This window comes from Loxodonta africana, chromosome 7 (assembly GCF_030014295.1).
Source record: "Loxodonta africana isolate mLoxAfr1 chromosome 7, mLoxAfr1.hap2, whole genome shotgun sequence".
NCBI lineage: Eukaryota > Metazoa > Chordata > Mammalia > Proboscidea > Elephantidae > Loxodonta > Loxodonta africana.
In genome coordinates this window covers 27,164,786-27,184,464 of record NC_087348.1, presented here as the reverse complement: position 1 = coordinate 27,184,464, position 19,679 = coordinate 27,164,786, and the positions used below count along the sequence as shown (strand labels likewise).

At 36.5% G+C, this 19,679-nt stretch overlaps 1 protein-coding gene across 1 annotated transcript; it reads left to right on the top strand.

Moving 5' to 3' along the window:
- The first annotated feature begins 1,367 nt into the window (after nucleotides 1-1,367).
- On the top strand, nucleotides 1,368-2,379 carry LOC135231882 (olfactory receptor 5D18-like). The gene has a single exon (XM_064289087.1). The coding sequence runs from the start codon at nucleotides 1,368-1,370 to the stop codon at nucleotides 2,307-2,309; it is 942 nt and encodes a 313-aa protein (XP_064145157.1). The 3' UTR covers nucleotides 2,310-2,379.
- Nucleotides 2,380-19,679: the final 17,300 nt, after the last annotated feature.

Here is a 19,679-nt window from a genome sequence, read left to right as displayed (position 1 = left end):
TCCAAGAAGCTCACTCCTCACCGGCATCCCTCTCCATCCCATTGTCCAGTTCAATCCCTGTCTGAAGAGTTGTCTTTGGGAATGGTTCCTATCCTGGGCCAACAGAAGTTCTGGGGCCATGACCACCAGGGTTTTACTAGTCTCAGCCAGACCATTAAGCCTGGTCTTTTCACAAGAATTTCAGGTCTGCATCCCACCACTCTCCTGCTCCCTCAGGGGCTCTCGATTGTGTTCCTAATCAGGGCAGTCATCAATTGTAGCCAGGTACCATCTAGCTCTTCTGGTCTCAGGCTGATGTAGTCTCTCGTTTATGTGGCCCTTGCTATCTCTTGGGCTCATAATTACCTTGTGTCCTTGGTATTCTTCATTCTCCTTTGGTTCAGGTGGGTTGAGACCAATTGATTCATCTTAAATGGCTACTTGCTAGTGTTTAATACCCAGATGCCACTGTCCAAAGTGGGATGCAGAATGTTTTCTTAATAGATTTTACTATGCCAGTTGACTTAGATGTCTCAAGGCATCTTCTGACTGCTGTTATGCCATCTTTAGAATAAGAATGTAGACTGGATTATATTTATCATCTGCCCTAGTCTTTTTATTCCTCAAACAATGAGGGAGGATTGGAACTCAGAACTACCAGATTTGAAGAATGAAAAAATATTGCCAACAAGTCAACTGGGAAACATGGGGACTTCATGAGTATAAGAGTAGCACCGTGCTTGATAAATTTTTCAGTGTCTGATTTTTCAGAATTAGATCACCAACCCTTTTTTAAAAGGTGCCTATGGGTGGGCAGGAAACTTCAAATTTTTTATTTCTAGCCAAGGGCATTAACCAGTAGTACCACACAGGCTGCTAAAAAGTAATTGAGATTTATTTTGATATGAGTGATAGTGTGTCAGAAGAAAAACCTAGATTAAAGTGGTATGCTGAATTAACAATAAAAACACAAATGGGAAGTGTTAAGGCTCTCCATTATTTATGTCCATAGTATGTAGATGTTATGATCTAATTAAATAATATAATTTAGGTGTTTCTGATTTTTGTTATTGACTGTGAGACTGACATAATCCAACCTCGGGCTAGGCTTGTCTTCTATGAACTGATTACATTCAAGGAGAGCTGAAGTTGTTATGTGAGAACTTGACTTAAAATTACCAAATGATCTCTAAATTCTTTAAGTGGTAATCATATTTTAAAATTTTAGAAATTTACCACATTTTGGTTAATAAAAATATAGATTCTGAAAGAGATATGCTTTCCAGTCTTGACATGGGGAAGTCGATCCAAGATTCCTATATCCCCACTGTTATTATTATTTTTTTTAACTTCTAGGACTGACTTTTAGATTTCGAAAAACAGATGCCATGTTATTGTCAGATGGTAATAAAAGTGGTGTCACTTTTGCTCTTTTGGGCTTCTCAGATTACCCAGAACTGAAGATTCCCCTCTTCTTGGTATTTCTGGCCATCTACAGTGTCACCGTCGTAGGGAATCTTGGGATGATTGTAATCATCAAAATTAACCCCAGACTGCACACTCCCATGTACTTTTTCCTCAGCCACCTCTCATTTGTGGATTTCTGCTATTCCTCCATCGTAGCTCCCAAGATTTTGGAGAACCTAGTTGTAGAAGACAGAACCATTTCATTTTTAGGATGTGTAGTGCAATTATTTCTCTTTTGTACCTTTGTGATGACTGAATCATTTTTATTAGCTGTAATGGCCTATGACTGCTTTGTGGCCATTTGCAACCCTCTGCTCTACACAGTTGCCATGTCCCAGAGACTCTGTGCTATGCTGGTGGGGGGATCATATGCATGGGGAATAGGGTGTTCCTTGACACTCACATGCTCTGCTTTGAAATTATCTTTTCATGGTTCCAACATAATCAATCACTTCTTCTGTGAGTTCTCCTCACTTCTTTCCCTTTCTTGCTCTAATACTTACCTCAATGAGTTGTTGCTTTTTATGATTGCTACTTTTAATGAGGTGAGTGTATTACTTATCATTCTCACCTCTTATGTGTTTATCGTTGTCACCATCTTGAAAATGAGTTCAGCCACTGGTCGTCGTAAGGTGTTCTCTACCTGTGCCTCTCACCTGACTGCCATCACCATCTTCCATGGCACCATCCTCTTCCTCTACTGTGTGCCCAACCTCAAAAACTCCAGGCACACCGTCAAAGTAGCCTCTGTGTTTTACACAGTGGTGATCCCCATGTTGAATCCCTTGATCTACAGTCTGAGGAATAAGGATGTCAAGAATACAGTCAGCAAGAAAAAGGATATTAAATTCTTTTTTCGTTAAACATAGTATTTCAGTAGTATTTGTCCCTAACTGGAAATAAAGTTTGTCCAAAAAGCTTGTTTCTGAAGATATCTGTAAAAATTATAAGTAATATTGCACAGTAGAAAGGATTTGGATTTTGGTTCAAAGTGACTAAATTTGGCTTTGTCTCATAATTGTAAGAAAAGACCACAAGCTCTTTCATTTTTTAGCTTTAAATCTATGAAAATGTGATATCATGCGATAGGTCATTATCCGAGCGTGAAGACCAAAAGATAATACAGTTATCATGTGGGGCACCTTACATTATTTGATTAAACGTTAATTCCATCCTTCTGTCTTATAAGATACCTGGAGTATAGTAATTTCTTAAGAAACACACTTTTTTGCTTATGCATATATATATGTACATACAAATGGAATTAAAGATAAGACATGCCTTCAAGAAATGCATAGTCTAGTGGTGATGCTGGAGCAATAAAGAAAGTGGCTATTGTCACTATAATCATTACCCTAGAAGGTTTGGGCCAAGGAATAATTAGAATCAATTTAGAGATATTAGAAATATGTCATCATAAAAAAGATATTATTTGATGATGGCCTGGAGAATGGGCAGGATTTTAGGATACACTTTTCAGTGAAGAAGGCATTTTATTCAGGACAGACTAGAATGAACTCAAGGAAATGGGGCTGTAATATTGAGTCCACCAATTTTTACTGAGTAAATACTGTATCTGTGGGTCTGTGTGTGCATCTGTGTGTCTGTGTATATGTGGTATCTTATAGTTGAATAAATTAGGTCTATAACCTGAACATATTTTCAAAGGAGCTCCAACAGGACTGAATGATAGTTTCAACAGGCTGTACCTGAGGCTTAGAAATGGGTCTCAGAAAACAAGAAAATGCAAAAAAAAAGAGAAAATAAGTTCCTGCCCTGTCTGTGTTTCATGCTGTTAGTTTTCCCACTTAATCATCACAAGTGCTATACTTTAGTAATTTATTTTATATATATGTATATATTTGGAATATGAGCATAATTAATAAATGCTTGTCAACAAGACTCCCATCCACCATAGAAAAAATTCCAAAAACTTATTTGAATTTGCCAAAGTGTTGCAGAGTAATGTTCACCTAAACTTATTCAAAATAAAATGAGATGCAGGCTGTCATTGGCAACTAGACATATCAGTTCTATCTTCTTAACTCAGTTTTGCTTGACAAACTTGAACACCCTTCTCTTTTCTCTAGATTAAATTCCAAATAAAACAAAACAATAGTGGGAGAAATAATTTGCCAGGAGTTTTATTGAGGAAGAAAAAAATAATTTGCAGAACAATTTTATATGGCCCAAGAAATTAACTGGAAGAGTCATATGACTTTAAACTTATGATCATTATTCTAATTTTTAATTTTCAGTTCTATAGTGTCACTGTCAGGTGGAATCCATTGAATGGCAAGGGTTTTTTTTTTAAAGCATGAGTTGATAAAGAATGAATTAAACAGTCATTGTACATGCAAATATAAACACTGTAGAAATATCATCTTAGTAATTGAGTGATGACATAATGGCTTTTCATTTATTTAATTTCTGTTTCTCTGGGTATTTACAAATTTATCCTTCACTGCATACATGACACATAATTTATAATTTTCTTTGGTCTTGGGAAATAACTGGTATTTATCTTAAATTGAATCAATGATGGGTAATCAATCCCTTTTTACAGAGAACTTTCACTTCACTCCTGTTGTGGGAAATGATAATCTCATTTTGTGGTTGAAGTGACACAGCTGACTTAGCTTTTATGCTGATGAAATTGAGACTCGTACAATTGAATTAACTTGGGTACAGTTACCAGTTGTAAAAGCAACTGTTGACAGAATTGGAGTAATCCTTTAAGAATCTACCCACACTGGTAAACGTCTTTTCTAGTAAATACTTTCATACAATCTCATGTTCTTTCATTTTCAAATTGTGCCATTCCAGGTTCCTTAGAGCAGATCCTTTGCCTGTAAGTTTACTTAATATGATCCTTTGCCTGTAAGTTTACTTAATATATAGTAGTTTTCAAATTTTTGTCCACATGTCATTAAGTTAGTTTTGTATATGTATATACACCCCAGGAATTCAATTTGACATATAAAATATTTCATCATAAGCTTAAATATCAGAAAGAAGTGTAATCTCCATTATACACCATAATTCATTCAAACTATGAAAAAAATCATTTTGAACAATCAGATTTACATTTTTCCGTCTTCTCCTAAAGTCATCTTTCAATTTAACTTTCCTCATAGATAATGACATTTTATGAATCACATTCTTATTTTTAATTTCTTATAATGCTTTTAGTGTTATTCGAATTTCTCTCTAGAGTAAGTTTATTTTATAACAATACAATAGAAATTACAATGTTGAGTTATAATGGAATTGCAAATTTAGAAAAAAAATTAATCAAAATTAAAAAAAAAATCATTGGAAATACTTGTTTTTATGAGGAGAATATTTTGATTTTCAATTAAGATTTATTAACGTATCCATGGAAGGATAAAACTTACCTAGAAGACAATAAATTCAGCCTCAATTCTGTTTCTATTTTTTAATAGCTCAAAAAGTTTAGATAATTTGGTTACTTTAAAAGTAACCTGGAATAGAAGCTGTTGAAAACTGTGTTGTAACTGAATTGAGCAATTACACTCAATTCTTTCAATTCTATCCAAATTACCTGCCAATTTCTCACACTCATCTTTCTTCAAAAATATTTTTTGAAATGTATATAACATGAGTAGATTGCCTTCCAAATTTTGTTGGAAGCTAATATATTGGAAACAACTTTTCCTTCACAAAGTTTTGCTACTCATTATGGTGAAATGAAAACATAGCCCCAAGTCTCCAAGCCTTCCAGTACCCTTTGCAGCTGTACACATCAGGTGGTTGAATCAGTTTGACCAATCCTTGAATGTAGTTTACTCTTGAGAATTATTTTGGCTAACAGAGGTGACAAAAGTGACATTCAGTCCAGTTCCAAGACTTTGAGAGGCTTTGATGCTTTTGCACACTCTCTTGGAACAATGTGAAACTGCCATATGAAAAAAAAAGAGGCTAGAATATTGGTGCCATATGAAAAAAAAAAAAAAAGAGAGAGACTAGAATATTGGCTAACGGAAGAAACATAGCCCAGTTATTCAGTTCTTCAATCATACCAGCTAATGTCTAGCCCACCACCAGACTTGAGAATGAGACCCTCTTAAATCAACTGGCCAGACAGTTTTTCCCATAAGGTAAGCCAAGATCAACAATGCATAGGTGACATCAGCAGAACTGCCTACCTGACCCATGCAATTGTGAGAATAAACAAATGGTTGTTGTTTTAACAAATACATTTTTGAGACTTTTGTCCACAGTAAAGAGACCGGAAATACTTGACAGCCATTCGCAGGGCTACACAACTCACTGTGAGAAGCACCATTGAAAATTTGCCAAGATTTGCCAGCCTGGCCACTCAAGGAAGAGATAAACTTAGACATCTGGGTGCCATCATAGAGTATCTTTCTTTTTTTTTGATAGTTTACACAGCAAGTCAGGTTCCCATCTGACAATTTCCACACTTTTTTTTTTTTTTTTAGTAACGTTAGTTGCACTTATTACAATGTGCTGACAGTCCCTTTAATTGTGTTATGTTTGTTATAAATCTTGTACTCTTGTTTCCCTGGCCCCTTATCTTCTCATCTTTGCTGTTGAGTAATTGTTGACCATCAGTTATCATACTGATGGTTTTTCAGTAAAGCACTGATCTTACGGGTAATAACCTTTATTTTGTGTGCCTCTTTGCTGTTTCCTTATATGGTGATGTTAACGGACAGTCTTGGTTATGTTTAAAGAATGTTTCAGGGTGACAATCTCAGGGAGTCCTTTGTTCTCAAATGTTCCAATTTGGATTTTTAAATAAGAATTTGTGTTCTGCTTCACATTTTTCTCCAACTCTCCAGAATCATCTTTTTTGACCCTGTTCAATGTTGGTAGCTGGGCACCATGTAGTTCCTCAAGTCCTGGGGGTAAATGAAGTCATAGTTCCTGTAGACTTGTTTCTTCCCTGAGGTTTTGGATGGCTTCTTACTGTTTTGCTCCTGCAGAGTAGAAACCGGTAGTTCTGTCTTAGATGGCTGCTCACAAGCTTTCAAGACCTCAGACACTACTCACTTCACTAGGATGAAGATTATGATTTGTGTAAACTATGTTATGCCAGTTTACTGAATTGCCCCATGAGACTCTGGTCTTAAGCTTTAAATCCAGAAAACCACTCTTGGAAGGAGTCTGGCTATGTCTGTGAGGTATCTGGAAACCCTGGTGGCGTAGTGGTTAAGTGTTATAGCTGTGAACCAAAGAGTCAGCAGTTTGAATCTGCCAGGTGCTCCTTGGAAACTCTATGGGGCAGTTCTACTCAATTCTATAGGGTCACTATGAGTCAGAATCGACTCGAAGGCACTGGGTTTGGTTTGGTTTTTTTGTGAGGTATCTGTATTTCAGTAGTCAATCAATGTTTTTGAAATCACCCACATATCTGTATTTACACATAGATAAATTTTTTTTTTTTTTATAGATACTTCTTTCTGTTCTCATCTACCCACACAGCTCTATCTACCCAAATGTCAATATGATTATACCCACCCACATGTGCTCAAACACTGATTTTTACTTTGGTTCTGCTGTCCTCACTACAACCACATTTGGTGCCACACTTTTTATCACAAAAAAAAAGTGTCAAGTTTCTATGATTTAAAGTGTACATTCCCCTCCCCCCACCTTTCCCTGGTAACCACCAATGAATGTTTGTCTCTCTATGTATATTCTTGTCCTCTTGTAAAATAGGGATCATAAAATATTTTTCCATATATGCTTGACTTATTTCAGTTAGCATCATTCCCTCCATGGCCATCCACGCTATAATGTGTTTTGCAAGTCATCATTGTTCTTTATGGTCGCATAGTATTCCATTATCTGTATGTGCCACAATTTGCTTATCCATTCATCCTTTGATGGGCACTTCACTTGTTTCCACGCATTTGCTATTGTTAATAAAGCAGCAATGAATATAAGTGTGTATATGTCTGCTCACATCATTATCTTTAGGTCTCTAGGGTAGGTATCTAGAAGTTGGATTGCTGGATCAGAGAGTAGTTCTATTTCTAGTTTTTAGAAAAAAGTGCCATACAATTTAAAATCCTGGATGTAGCATTTCACACCAGCAATGGCCAAGAGTTCCAATCTCCCCACATTGCCACCAACATATACTATTCACTCTCTTTTTATTTATTTATTACATATTCATTCATTCATTTGTTTATCTATCATTTATCTATCATCTATCTATCATCTATCTACCTAACCTATCTATCATCTATCTATCTATCTATCATCTATCTACCTAACCTATCTACCTACCTATCTACCTACCTACCTGTCTACCTGTCTGTCGTCTGTCTGTCTATCTCTATCTATCTGTCTATCTATCTATCATCTCTCTATCGTCTATCTGTCTATCTATCTATCATCTATCTAACTAATCTACCTATCTATTTATTTATTTCCCACAAAGGCTGTACAATTTTACAGTCTCACCAGCATTGTATACGGATTCCAGTTTCACCACATCCTTGCCAAAATTTGTTATTTTCTTTTTCTGAGTAGTATTTATCTCAAAACTGAAACCAACCTGTGGCTGTCGAGTCCATTCTGACTCATAGAGAACCTATACGATACAGTAGAACTGCCTAACATGGTTTCCAAACAGAGGCTGGTAGATTCAAACTGCCGAACTCTAGTTGGCAGGGTAGCTATTAACCACTTCACCAACAGGGCTCCATTAGCCATCTTAGAGGGAATGAATTTATATCTCATTTTGCTTATGATTTGTATCTCTCTGATGGCTAATGACATTGAGCATCTTTTCATGTGTTTGGTGGCCATTTGGTGAAATGTTTATTCAGGTCCTTCACCCATTTTATGATTGGGTTATTTGTTTCTTTGTTATCGAATTATTGAATTTTAAAACAAATTTTGGTTACTAGATTCTTATCTAATATATGATTTCCAAGACGTTCTGCCAGGTTTTTAACTCACATTTTCACTTTTTTGGTAAAGCTGTTTGGTGAAGAAAAGATTTTAATTTTTATTGTTTAATTTTGTAGTGATTTAGGCAAAAATTTGCAGCACAGATTAATTTCTCATTCAAAAATTTAGGCACTAATAGTTTTTGTGACATTAGTTGCAGACCCAGCATTGTGTATTCTCTTTTCCGCTTTCTCTTTTACTCCAGGTTCCCAGTGTCCATTCAGTTTCCTGTCCCTTCAAGTCTTTGTGTCTTCGCTTTTGACAGGCGTGTTGCCTGCTAAATTTCTGGCAGTTCCCTGCCCATGGACCCCTGCAAGTATTTTTGAATGATTTTTAGCAAAATTTTACTTGCGTGTGATATTAATGATTTTTTTTTTTAAATAATTTCCACCTTTAATTGGATCACCTTTCCTTGGAATGTGCACAAATATGAATCTCTCCACTTGGTTGCTCAATTATTTATCTTCCGAATTTCTTGGCACAGAAAAATTAGTACTTCCATAGTTGCAACTTTTTGTTGAACCCTCTAAATTGGTATCCTGTCAATTCCTTGAGCTTTGTTTTTTGCCAATGTATTTAGTGTAGCTTGGACTTCTTCCTTCATTGGTTCTTGATCATATGCTACCTCCTGAAATGGTTGAATGTTGACCAATTCTTTTTGGTGCAGTGATTCTATGTATTTCTTCAGTCTTCTTTTGATGTTTCCTGTGGAGCTCAGTATTTTGCCCACAGACTTCTTCCTTATTGCAACTTGAGCCTTGAATTTTTTCTTCAGTTCCTTCATCTTTAGAAATGCCAAGCACGTTGTTCCCTTTTGTTTCTCTATTACTCATCTGTCAATTTTTCCTACTGCATTAGCTTGTATGTTGCTGTGATCCTGCAAAATATGCCATCAGTATTTCAAATACCAGCAGGATTGTCCGTGGTTGACAGGATTCAATTGAGTATTCCAGGGTAAGACAGACTAGGAAGAAGGACCTGGGTGTCAAATTTCTAAAAACCGGCCAGTGAATAACAAACATTTTCTCATATAGTGCCAGAAGATATGACCCTCAGGTTAGGAGCTATTGGGAATAAGACTGTGGAAAAGCTGCCTTCTCAAAGTAGAGTAGACCTTAATGACATGGATGGAATAAATCTTTGTGGATCTTCATTTGCTGATGTGGGAAAACCCAAAATGAGAAGAAACAGCTGTAAAGATCCATTAATAATCAGAATGTGAAATGTACAAAGTATGAATCTAGAAAAATTGGAAGCCATCAAAAGTGAAATGAAAAGCATAAACATCGATATCCTGGGCATTAGTGAGCTGAAATGGACTGGAATTGGCCATTTTGAACTGGACAATCATATGCCCTACTATGCTTGGAATGACAATCTTAAGAGGAATGGCTTTACATTCATCATCAAAAAGAACATTTCAAGATCTATCCTGAAGTACAATGGTGTCAGTGATAGAACAATATCCATAAAGGTGCCCTGGTAGAACAGTGGTTAAGAGCTCAGCTACTGACCAAAAAGCAGTTCAAACCCACCAGCCACTCCTTGGAAGCACGATGAGGCAATTCTATTCTGTCCTCTAGGATTGCTATGAGTCAGAACCGACTCGAAGGCACCTAACAACAACATAAAACCCCCAAAACCAAACCCACTGCCATCGAGTTAATTCTGACTCATAGTTACCCTTCAGGACAGAGTAGAACTGCCCCACAGGGTTTCTTAGGAGTGCCTGGCAGATTTGAACTGCCAACCTTTTGGTTAGCAGCAGCAACACTTAACAACTATGCCACGAGGGTTTCCAGACAACAACGTGGAAGCCAGTTAAAACAAATATTACTGAAATTTATGCACCAATCACTAGTGCCACTGATGAAGAAAAAGAAGATTTTATCAACATTTGCAGTCTGAAATTGATTAAACATGCAATCAAGATGCATTGATAATTACTGGAGAATGGAATGTGATAATTGGAAACAAAGAAAGATTGGTAGTTAGAAAATATGGCCTTGGTGGTAGAAACAAAGCCAGAAATTATAGAAGTTTGTAAAAGCAATAAATCTTTCATTGCAAATAACTTTTTTTCCCCAACATGAATGGCAGCTATATACGTGGAACTTGCCAGATGAAATACACAGGAATCAAATCAACTGCATTTGGGAAGAGATGAGGAGAAGCTCAATGTCATCAGTCAGAACAAGGCCAGTGGCCAATTGTGGAACAGATACCAATTAAACCCACCAAAAATTTTTTTTTTTTTTTTGGTGGGTTTGCTAATATGCAATTTCAGGTTGAAAACAAAGACAATTAAAACAAGACCAGAGATCCAAAGTACCACCTTGAGTATATCCCACCTGAATTTAGAGACCATTCAATCTCACTGCCTGAAGACCAGATATGTTGTGGGATCACATTAAGGACTTCATACATGAAAAAAAGTAAAAGGTCATTAAAAAGATAGGAAAGAAAAGAAAGACCAAAACGGATGCCAGAAGGGACTCTGACTTGTTCTTGAATGTACAGTAGCTAAAGCAAAAGAAAGAAATGATCATGTGAAAGAGCTAAACGGAAATTTCAAAAGGCAGCTCAAGAAGACAGAAAGCTAGTCTTGTGGTGTCAAATTTCCAGAGCTTCTGTTTATATGAGAATTTCTTAATTGCTCCCTCATTTTTGAATGACAGCTTTGTTGGGTAAAGAATTCCTAGTTTGAAAGTGGAGGGCCTCACCTTACCTGATTTTAGAACCTATTATGCCACCAGTGTAGTCAGAACAGCCTGGTACTGGTACAACAGCAGATACATAGTCAATGGAATAGAATTGGGAATCCAGGTGTAAATTCACCCACTTATGAACAGCTGATATTTGAAAAAAGCCCAAAGTCTGTTAATGGGGAAAAGGCAGTCTTTAACAAATGGTGCTGGCATAACTGCATATCCATCCACAAAAAAAAAAGAAAAAAAATGAAACAAGATCCATACCTCACACCATGCACAAAAAACAAACTCAAAATAGATCGAAGACCTAAATATAAAATCCAAAATGATAAAGATTATGGAAGAAAAAAATAGGAACAATGAGAGGAACCCTAATACACGACAAAAAAGAGTATACAAAACCCAACTAACAATGCATAAAAAACAGAAGAGAAACTAGATAACTGGGAGCTCCTAAAATTCGAACACTTGTGCTCATACAAAGGCTTCCCCAAAAGAGTAAAAGACAACCTTCAGACTGGGAAAAGAGTTTTGGCTATGACAAATCCAATCAGTGTCTAATCTCTAAAATCTACAAGATATTGCAAAACCTCAAAAACAGGAAGACAAATAACCCAGTTAAAAATGGTTAAAGAGTATGAACAGGCACTTCACCAAAGAAGACAGTCAGGCAGCTAACGGATACAAGGAAATGCTCACGATCATTAGCCATCAGAGAAATGGAAATCAAAACTGTAGTAAGATAACATCTCACTCCAACATGACTGGCATTAATCCAAAACATACAAAATAGTAAATACTGGAGAGGCTGTGGAGAGACTGAAACAGTTATATACTGCCGGTGGGAATCAAAAATGGTACAACCACTTTGGAAATTGATTTGGAGCTCCCTTAAAAAGCTAGAAATAGAAGTACCAAGTACCATACTATCCAGCAATACCACTCCTTGGAATATATCCTAGAGAAATAAGAGCCTTCACATGAATAGATATATGCAAACCCATGTTCACTGCAATACTGTTTACAATAGCAAAAAGATGGAAACAACCAAGCTGCCCATCAACCAATGAAGGGATAAGCAAATTATGTTGTATTCACACAATAGAATATTACACAGCAATAAAGAACAATGATGAACCTGTGAAACATCTCATAACATGGAAGAATCTGGAAGGCATTATACTGAGTGAAATTAGCCAGTTGCAAAAGGACAAATATTGTATGAGACCCCTATTATAAGAACTCAAGAAAAGGTTTAAACGTAGAAGAAAATATTCTTTTCTGGTTATAAGTGTGGAGAGGGAGGGACAGGAGTATTCACTATAGTACACAACAATTATCTTAGGTGAAGGGAAGGACAGCACAAAACACAGAGGAAGTCAGTACAACTGGACTAAACCAAAAGCTAAGAAGTTTCCCGAATACAACAAACAGTTTCAGGAATACAGTAGCAGGGTGGGGACTATGGTTTTTGGGGACATCTATGTCAATTGGCATAACAAAGTGATTAAGAAAATGTTCTACATCCCACTTTGGGAGTGGTACCTGGGGTCTTAAAAGCTAGCAAGTGGCCATCTAAGGTGCATTAATTAGTCCCAACCCACCTGGAGCATTGATGAATGAAGAAAGCCACAAGGAAAATATGAGTCCAAGAGACAGAAAGGGCCACATAAACCAGAGACTGCTTCAGCCTGAGACTGGAAGAACTAGATGGTGCCTGGCTACCACCAATTACCTCCCTGACAGGAAACACAATAGAGAGTACCTGATGGAGAAGGAGAAATTGAGGTGCAGAACTCAAACTCAGGTTCTAGTAAAAAGACCAGACTTAATGGTCTGAATGAGACTGGAGGGACCCCAGAGAACATGGCCCCTGTACTCTCTGTTAGCCTAAAACAAAAATCATTCCTGAAGTCAACTCTTCAGGCATAGATTACACTGGTCTATAAGATATAAGACATAAAATGGTACTGGTGAAGAGTGTACTTCTTAGCTCAAGTAGACACAAGACTAAGTGGGCAGCTCCTGTCCCAAGGCAAGATAAGAAGGCAGAGGGGTAAAGAAGCTGATTGAATGGACACAGGAAATACAGGGTGGAGAGGAAGAATGTGCTGTGGCATTACAGGGAGAGTAATTACAGGGTCACATAACTATGTGCTTATAAGTTTTTGTACGAGAAACTGATGGGATCTGTCAACTTTCACTTAAAACACAATTTAAAAAAAAGAATTCCTGGTTGGCAATTGTTTTCTTTCAGTATTTTCTGTATGTGTCTCTCCTTTGTCTTCTAGCCTCTAGAGTTGCTGGGGAGAAATCTGCAATAATTGCCATGAAAGCACCTTGGTATGTTATGTTATGCTTTTTTCTTGCTGCTTTCAGAATTCTCTCCTTGTACTTGGTTTTCAAAATTTATTTTAGGATACAGCTAGGAGTTGCTCTTTTTTTCCCTCCTTTAGTTGGGGTTTGTGTAGCTTTCTGTATTTAGAGGCTTGGTTCTCTCTTCAGATCTGGAAAATTCTCTCAAATTATACCTTGAAAAGTCATTTCTATATATTGTTGTCATGGTATTCTGGGATTTGAATAATTCTAATATTAGATTTCTTAATTGAATCTCATATGTCCTTTAGTGTTTCTTCACTTTTCTTTGTTCTTGAGACTTGGTAAGTTCAGTTAATTAGTCTTCTAATTCATTTATTTTATCTTCCACATGTTCAACTCTATCGTTGAGGGTTTCTCTTGCTTTTTGTGATTCACTTGTTTTATTCTTCAGTTCCAGTAGTTTTCTTTTTTTTTTTTTGATGTTTTCAATTTCCACATTGAGTCTTTCACTTTTTTGTTCCATTTGTTTCCCTGTCTCTGCTAATTTGCTTTTTGTGTGCTTTTTGCTTTCTTTAAACATATTTTTCACCATAGTCTGATAATTATCGATTCTTTGTCTTAGTCTGAGCTCCATAGTAGAAATTTCCTTTTCTTCTTGTTTTGCTTTTGACTGGTCTTTCTTCTGATTTTGTATGTTTTACTATTTTTTGTTGAACTTGCACCATTTTGTTATCTTTGTTATTTTACTTTAAATCTTTTATTTTTGTTTCATGGGAAAACTTTTTGATTGTACTCACTGGTGTCACAGGGCCAAGCACACACCTCCCAACCAAAAGACCAGGACCCTCACCCACCAGCTACTCCATGGGACAAAGATGCAGCAGCCCACCTCTACAAAGACTTACAGCACTGGGGACCACATAGGGCAGCTCCACTCAGCCTCACAATGTTGCTATGAGTCAGAATTGACTCATCAGCAGTGGGCTTGGTATTGTCTTCTGAAATCTATGGACATCACTCTTATCCTTAGGCCTTTTTCATTGATGACCCAGTAATTCTGAATGCTTGAACTCGGGAATTCAATAATCATGTGTGGGAAGGAGTGGTTTAGCTGTTCTCAGATGCTGATGTAAGTGGTGGAGCTTTGCTTTCCTTTGGCAAAGATGGGCTTTCTGTGTATTTCCTCCATGAGTGCACCTGCTCGTAGTGGAACAGTTTTCTTTCTGTTTTTCCCTGTCAGTCTTAAGAATTCCTCTAGCCCTACTGCCCTTGCTATTCCTCCTGGTCATAGTGCCTGTCTGTGTTGGGGCTCAGTGAAATTCAACAGCACTTTCTCATATCACCATGGTCTTCCTTTGCCTCCTTCCAATTGCTTGGCCTGAAAACTCCCAAAGGCACTTTGTGCACTTTTTAAATTATTAGGTTATAGTTTCCTCATATTAGTCCCTTTTCTGTGATTCCTGTTAGGGGTGTTTCCCAGCCCTATCCCAAAATGACTGTGATGAGTGAGCATTCCCAATGTTAGTGTGTAGCTTCTCCCAGCTTCTGTGCTCTCCCTGCATCTCCTCTCCCCCATGTCTAGACTTACCAATTCTTCTATACTTCAGAGGCTGTCTGGAGTTCTTGATCCAGCTCCAGAAATATTTGTTCCGGCTTGGAATAATTATATCAGTAGACAGTAGTTTTGTTTGCTTACGAGTATAAAAAAAAAAAAAAAAATTATGGGTGTGTTTAATTAATGAATTTATTTTTATTGTGTTTGGGTAGTATACTTGACAAAGCAAGAAGTTGGCAGTGCTTTGTTCTAGCCAGTTATTTCAAAAAAAAAAAAATTATTTTGGAATGAATGAAATCCCAAAACGTTGACGTTGGCTTGTAATAAACCTGTATCGTGAAGGCTAGTTTATTTTATGAGACATAATGCCTTGTCTCTTTTTTTTTTTCTACCTTAACAAAACCACTTAATTCTGTTTCATCTGAGGATGCTTGTAATGAATCTGTTTAAACTGTCACTATCAGGAAAAATTTTTTTTTTTTTATCAGAATTAATAAATTTTATGATGGTGTGATTTTTTTCTCTCTCAATTCAATGTGAGGAATGATGTCAACTCATCTTAGAAAATGTCTTTCTGATTTGTTAACTTAACTTTAAAGTTATTCTGTTGTATGTCACTAGTGATTCCCAAACTTGTGGAGGAAGCATTGAGTCTCGGTTGGGAGTCACATGTGGATGTGTTGTGTGATAAAGGGAAATAATTCTTGTCTGAAGGTTTTGTCATTGGATTCTGCAGATCTTTTGATTGAGCACCTTCACACTTGAAACAAATGAAAATGTTGAGAAGGAGTGAGGAAAAGGATCATTATACCACTGTATAAACAAGAAGCAACATCATGATAAATGGAGAAAAGTTTGAAGTTGTCAAGTATTTCATTTTACTTGAATCCACCTTGAATAAACACCCATGGAAACAGCAGTCAAGAAATCAAATGACAAATTGCATTGGGCAATCTGCTGCAAAAGACATCTTATAAACCAAACCAAAAAACAAAATCCATTGTCATCGAGTCAATTCTAACTGATAGAGACCCTATAAGACAGAATAGAACTGCCCCATAGAGTTTCCAAGGAGCCCCTGGCTGATTTGAACTGTCGACCCTTTGGTTAGCAGCCATAACACTTAACCACTAATCCATCAGGGCTTCCGACATCTTATAAAGTGTCTATTATTAAAATAGTGTTGTATTTTGACAAACAGATGTTCAAGAGCCATATGGGGATCTTTCCTTAGCCATAGGAGGAAAAGATGAAATTGGATCACTTTCTTACTCCACACACCAAAACAGGTTATGAAAATGAAGTTTACAATTTAGATTACCTGAATATACAGAAACTTCATATCAAAAACAAGAGAGAATAAATTAAAATGACAAAATAAGTAAATGAGAAATCACCACTTCTATCACAGAGTTGAGTAGAAAATGAAAATTAGTCCTATAGAAAAATGGACATAAGATATAATGAAAGAGCCCACATTAAAGAAATATAAACAGCTCTAAAATGTACAAGGCAGTTCTACTCTGTCCAGTAGGGTCACTATGAGTCGGAATTGACTCGATGGCAATGGGTATGGGTTAAAATGTGCCAAGAGTTGTTCAATTGGTCTCATAATAGAAATGAAAACTGCACTTAGACATCCTTTCTCACCTATTAGAATAGCACATAGCATTCAGTCGACTCATATTTAGTAATTATGTCTCCTGTTGATACATATACTTGATAACTATGGGAGAGTATGGAAATGCTCAGGAGACTAGGGAAGGTGACTTTGATATATAAATTGTTTCTTGTAAAATGTCCCTAATGATACTATAATTTTTCTTGAGGTTTTCTAGTACAGCTGAGAAAGGTAGTTAATTTTAATTGCTTGTTTTTTGTCCTCTAGAGAATGAGATAGTCTCTAGGGTTCATGACCCAAGGTTGTGAGTACAGATGTAATACAGCATACACTTCACTCCCATCCAAGTTTCCCAGATGCAGGAGAAGCCTTCCCTTTGCCATTAGCAGGTTTGTTTTAAAATTCTAAAGACAGTGATATTAACTTCAACGTAGGTTATCTTGGAAACAACTAATGGGTAATATGTGACCTTTAGATGTAGAGATTTCATGAGGAATATAGAGCCATAGCAAAAGGTTCATATCTGATCATACAAGGAACAGAATGTGCACCCTTTATGCACAGTGTGCATAGAGGACTTGACCTCTCAATAATAGTGCCCTGGATGACAGATACCTGAGGTGGGGGAATAGATGTGCCCTGACAGTTTTGGGAATGTGTATTTTCTTACTTTTGTAAATTTTTGGAGCAGTCGTCAAGGTAAATAGACAGGCATTTAAGCAGAATGGAATAATCAGTGATTAGACAGAATCTTTAGTAAAAAAGAATATCCATCTATCAATCTGTCAATCATCTATCTATCTATCTATCTTTCAAGCTTCAGTCAAGGTTATAAAGCATATCTCAGGGAACACATGTGTCTTCTGAGACCAAAAGAACAATGAAATGGGAGGAAATTATATGGAAGAAGATTTTAGTTCTCTTATTCCTGGACTAAATGAGAGAATACATTTATTATCAATTTAACATCCACATTTGGTAGAAAAAAAGGCAACGACTTTAAAGGCCTATATTTGATCAAAATTAAGGTTTAAATGCCTTAGATAAATAAAATGTGTTAAAAATGTTACGATTAAAATTACTGTATGTGTGATGCTTTGGCTTTTGAGCACTCAGATTTATACAGGAACATGATAGGGTCACTGAGGATCTCAATCCAGCACAAGACCTGATATCTTTATTTCTTGGCCATTTGATAATGATTTGTTAGGTTTCAGAGTAAGAGATAAACTTATGAGAAATCATAGACAGAGAAAGAATTTCCCGGTATGTTGGGATCTGAGAGGCGCTGGCCATCAATTCTAGAAATACAGTGATTCGTTTATATTACTGTTTTTACATTAAATGACTTAAATGTGCGCTACTACTCCATGCTTTTATCTTCTGCAGGCATAATATAGGGACAGAATAAATATCCTAGGTGCTGAAGGAAGAGAAGTAAGTTGGAGATACTTTGGGAATGGGAATTTCTCAAAGAGTCTTTATTTATTCTTGGTATATAAACTTCTCTAAATCCCATTCTCCTGCGTATTATCTGGATGCTGCCCTCAAGTATATCATTGTGGCACACAACAATGTCAGTGGAATACGTCCCATATTTAGAGTCCCTAGTTTGCTCACAAATTGAAGGGAATAATCATTGATAAAGGAAATAGTAGGTGCGTCTATAAAATGGACCAGTGTTTGGGTGGGGAAATGGCTACATGGTTGGTGGTCATAGGCTGGTCTTTATCTACAGGTCACTGGGAAAGTCAAGGCTTCTTCTGGTTTGTATTATGCCACCTCTAAAGAAAGGATGTAGACCAGAATATTTTTATTTTATCGTCTTTTCTAATTTCTTTTTATTCCTGAAGCAATGAGAAAGAATTGGAACTTAACAACAACAACAAAAATACCTATTGGACAGAATAGAACTCCCCCATTGGGTTTCCAAGGCTGTAAATCTTTCCTGAACAGAGTGCCATAGCAGTGTTCCTGCAGAGCAGCTGCTTGGTTCAAACCACCGAAACTTTGGATATCAGTGGAGTACTTTTAATCACTGAGCTGCCACTGGTCTTGACTGGAATTAAGATATTCTAAATTGAAAAATATTAAAAAAAAAAAAAAAGCCAGCTTGGAATCATGATGACCCCATATGTGTAAGAGTAGAACTATCCTCCACAAGGTTTTCAATGGCTGATTTTTCTGAAGTAGGTCACTAGCCCTTCGTTCAAAGGCTCCACTGGGTGGACTAGAACCTCCACACTTTTGGATAGGCAGCCAAGGGCATTAATCATTGGCATCACTTAGGCTGTTAAATTAATTAAGATTTATTTTGGTATAAGGTTTACTGTGTCAGAAAGAAAAAACTAAGGCTAACATATTGTGCAACATTAACAATAAAAACACAAATGGGAAGTGTTAAGGCTGTCCATTCTTTATGTCCATAGTGTGTACATGTACTATGTTCGTTAATAAAATAATTTAGACAATTCTGATTTTTGTTATTGACTGTGGAGCTAACATAATTTGTCACTGCATCAGGCGGGGCTTGTCTTTTATGAGCTTATAATATTCAAGGAGAACTGAAAGTGTTAAGTGAGGATTTGATTTAAAATTACCATATAATCCCAGGAGCCTTGGTGGTGTAGTGGTTAAGAGATTGACTGCTAACCAAAAGGCTGGCAGTTTGAATCCAGCTGCTCCTTGGAAACCTATGGGGCAGTTCAATCTGTCCTATAGAGTTGCTACGAGTCGAAATTGACTTGATCGCAATGAATTTTTATACTATAAAAAAAAATACTATACAATCCCTAAATCTCATTTTTATATACTCATAAATACTAAAAGTTAGACTCAAGACCTTAAACAAAATTCAATTCAATGATTTTTCTTCAGAAAAAAAAAAAAATAGTTATCATGTTTTAAATTTTTAGAAGATTAGCATTTGTTAATCAAGAAACATAGATTCTGAAAGAGACACCTTTTCCAGTCTTGGCAAAGGATAGTTGACGAAGCTTCCTGTATCCTTGCTATGCTTATTTATTTATTTATTTATTTTCCAGGACTGACTTTCAGATTTCAAAAAACCGAAGCC

What these genes read in the sequence shown, in the direction of transcription:
- LOC135231882 (XM_064289087.1), top strand. Translation starts at nt 1,368, where the DNA reads ATGTTATTGTCAGATGGTAATAAAAGTGGTGTCACTTTTGCTCTTTTG.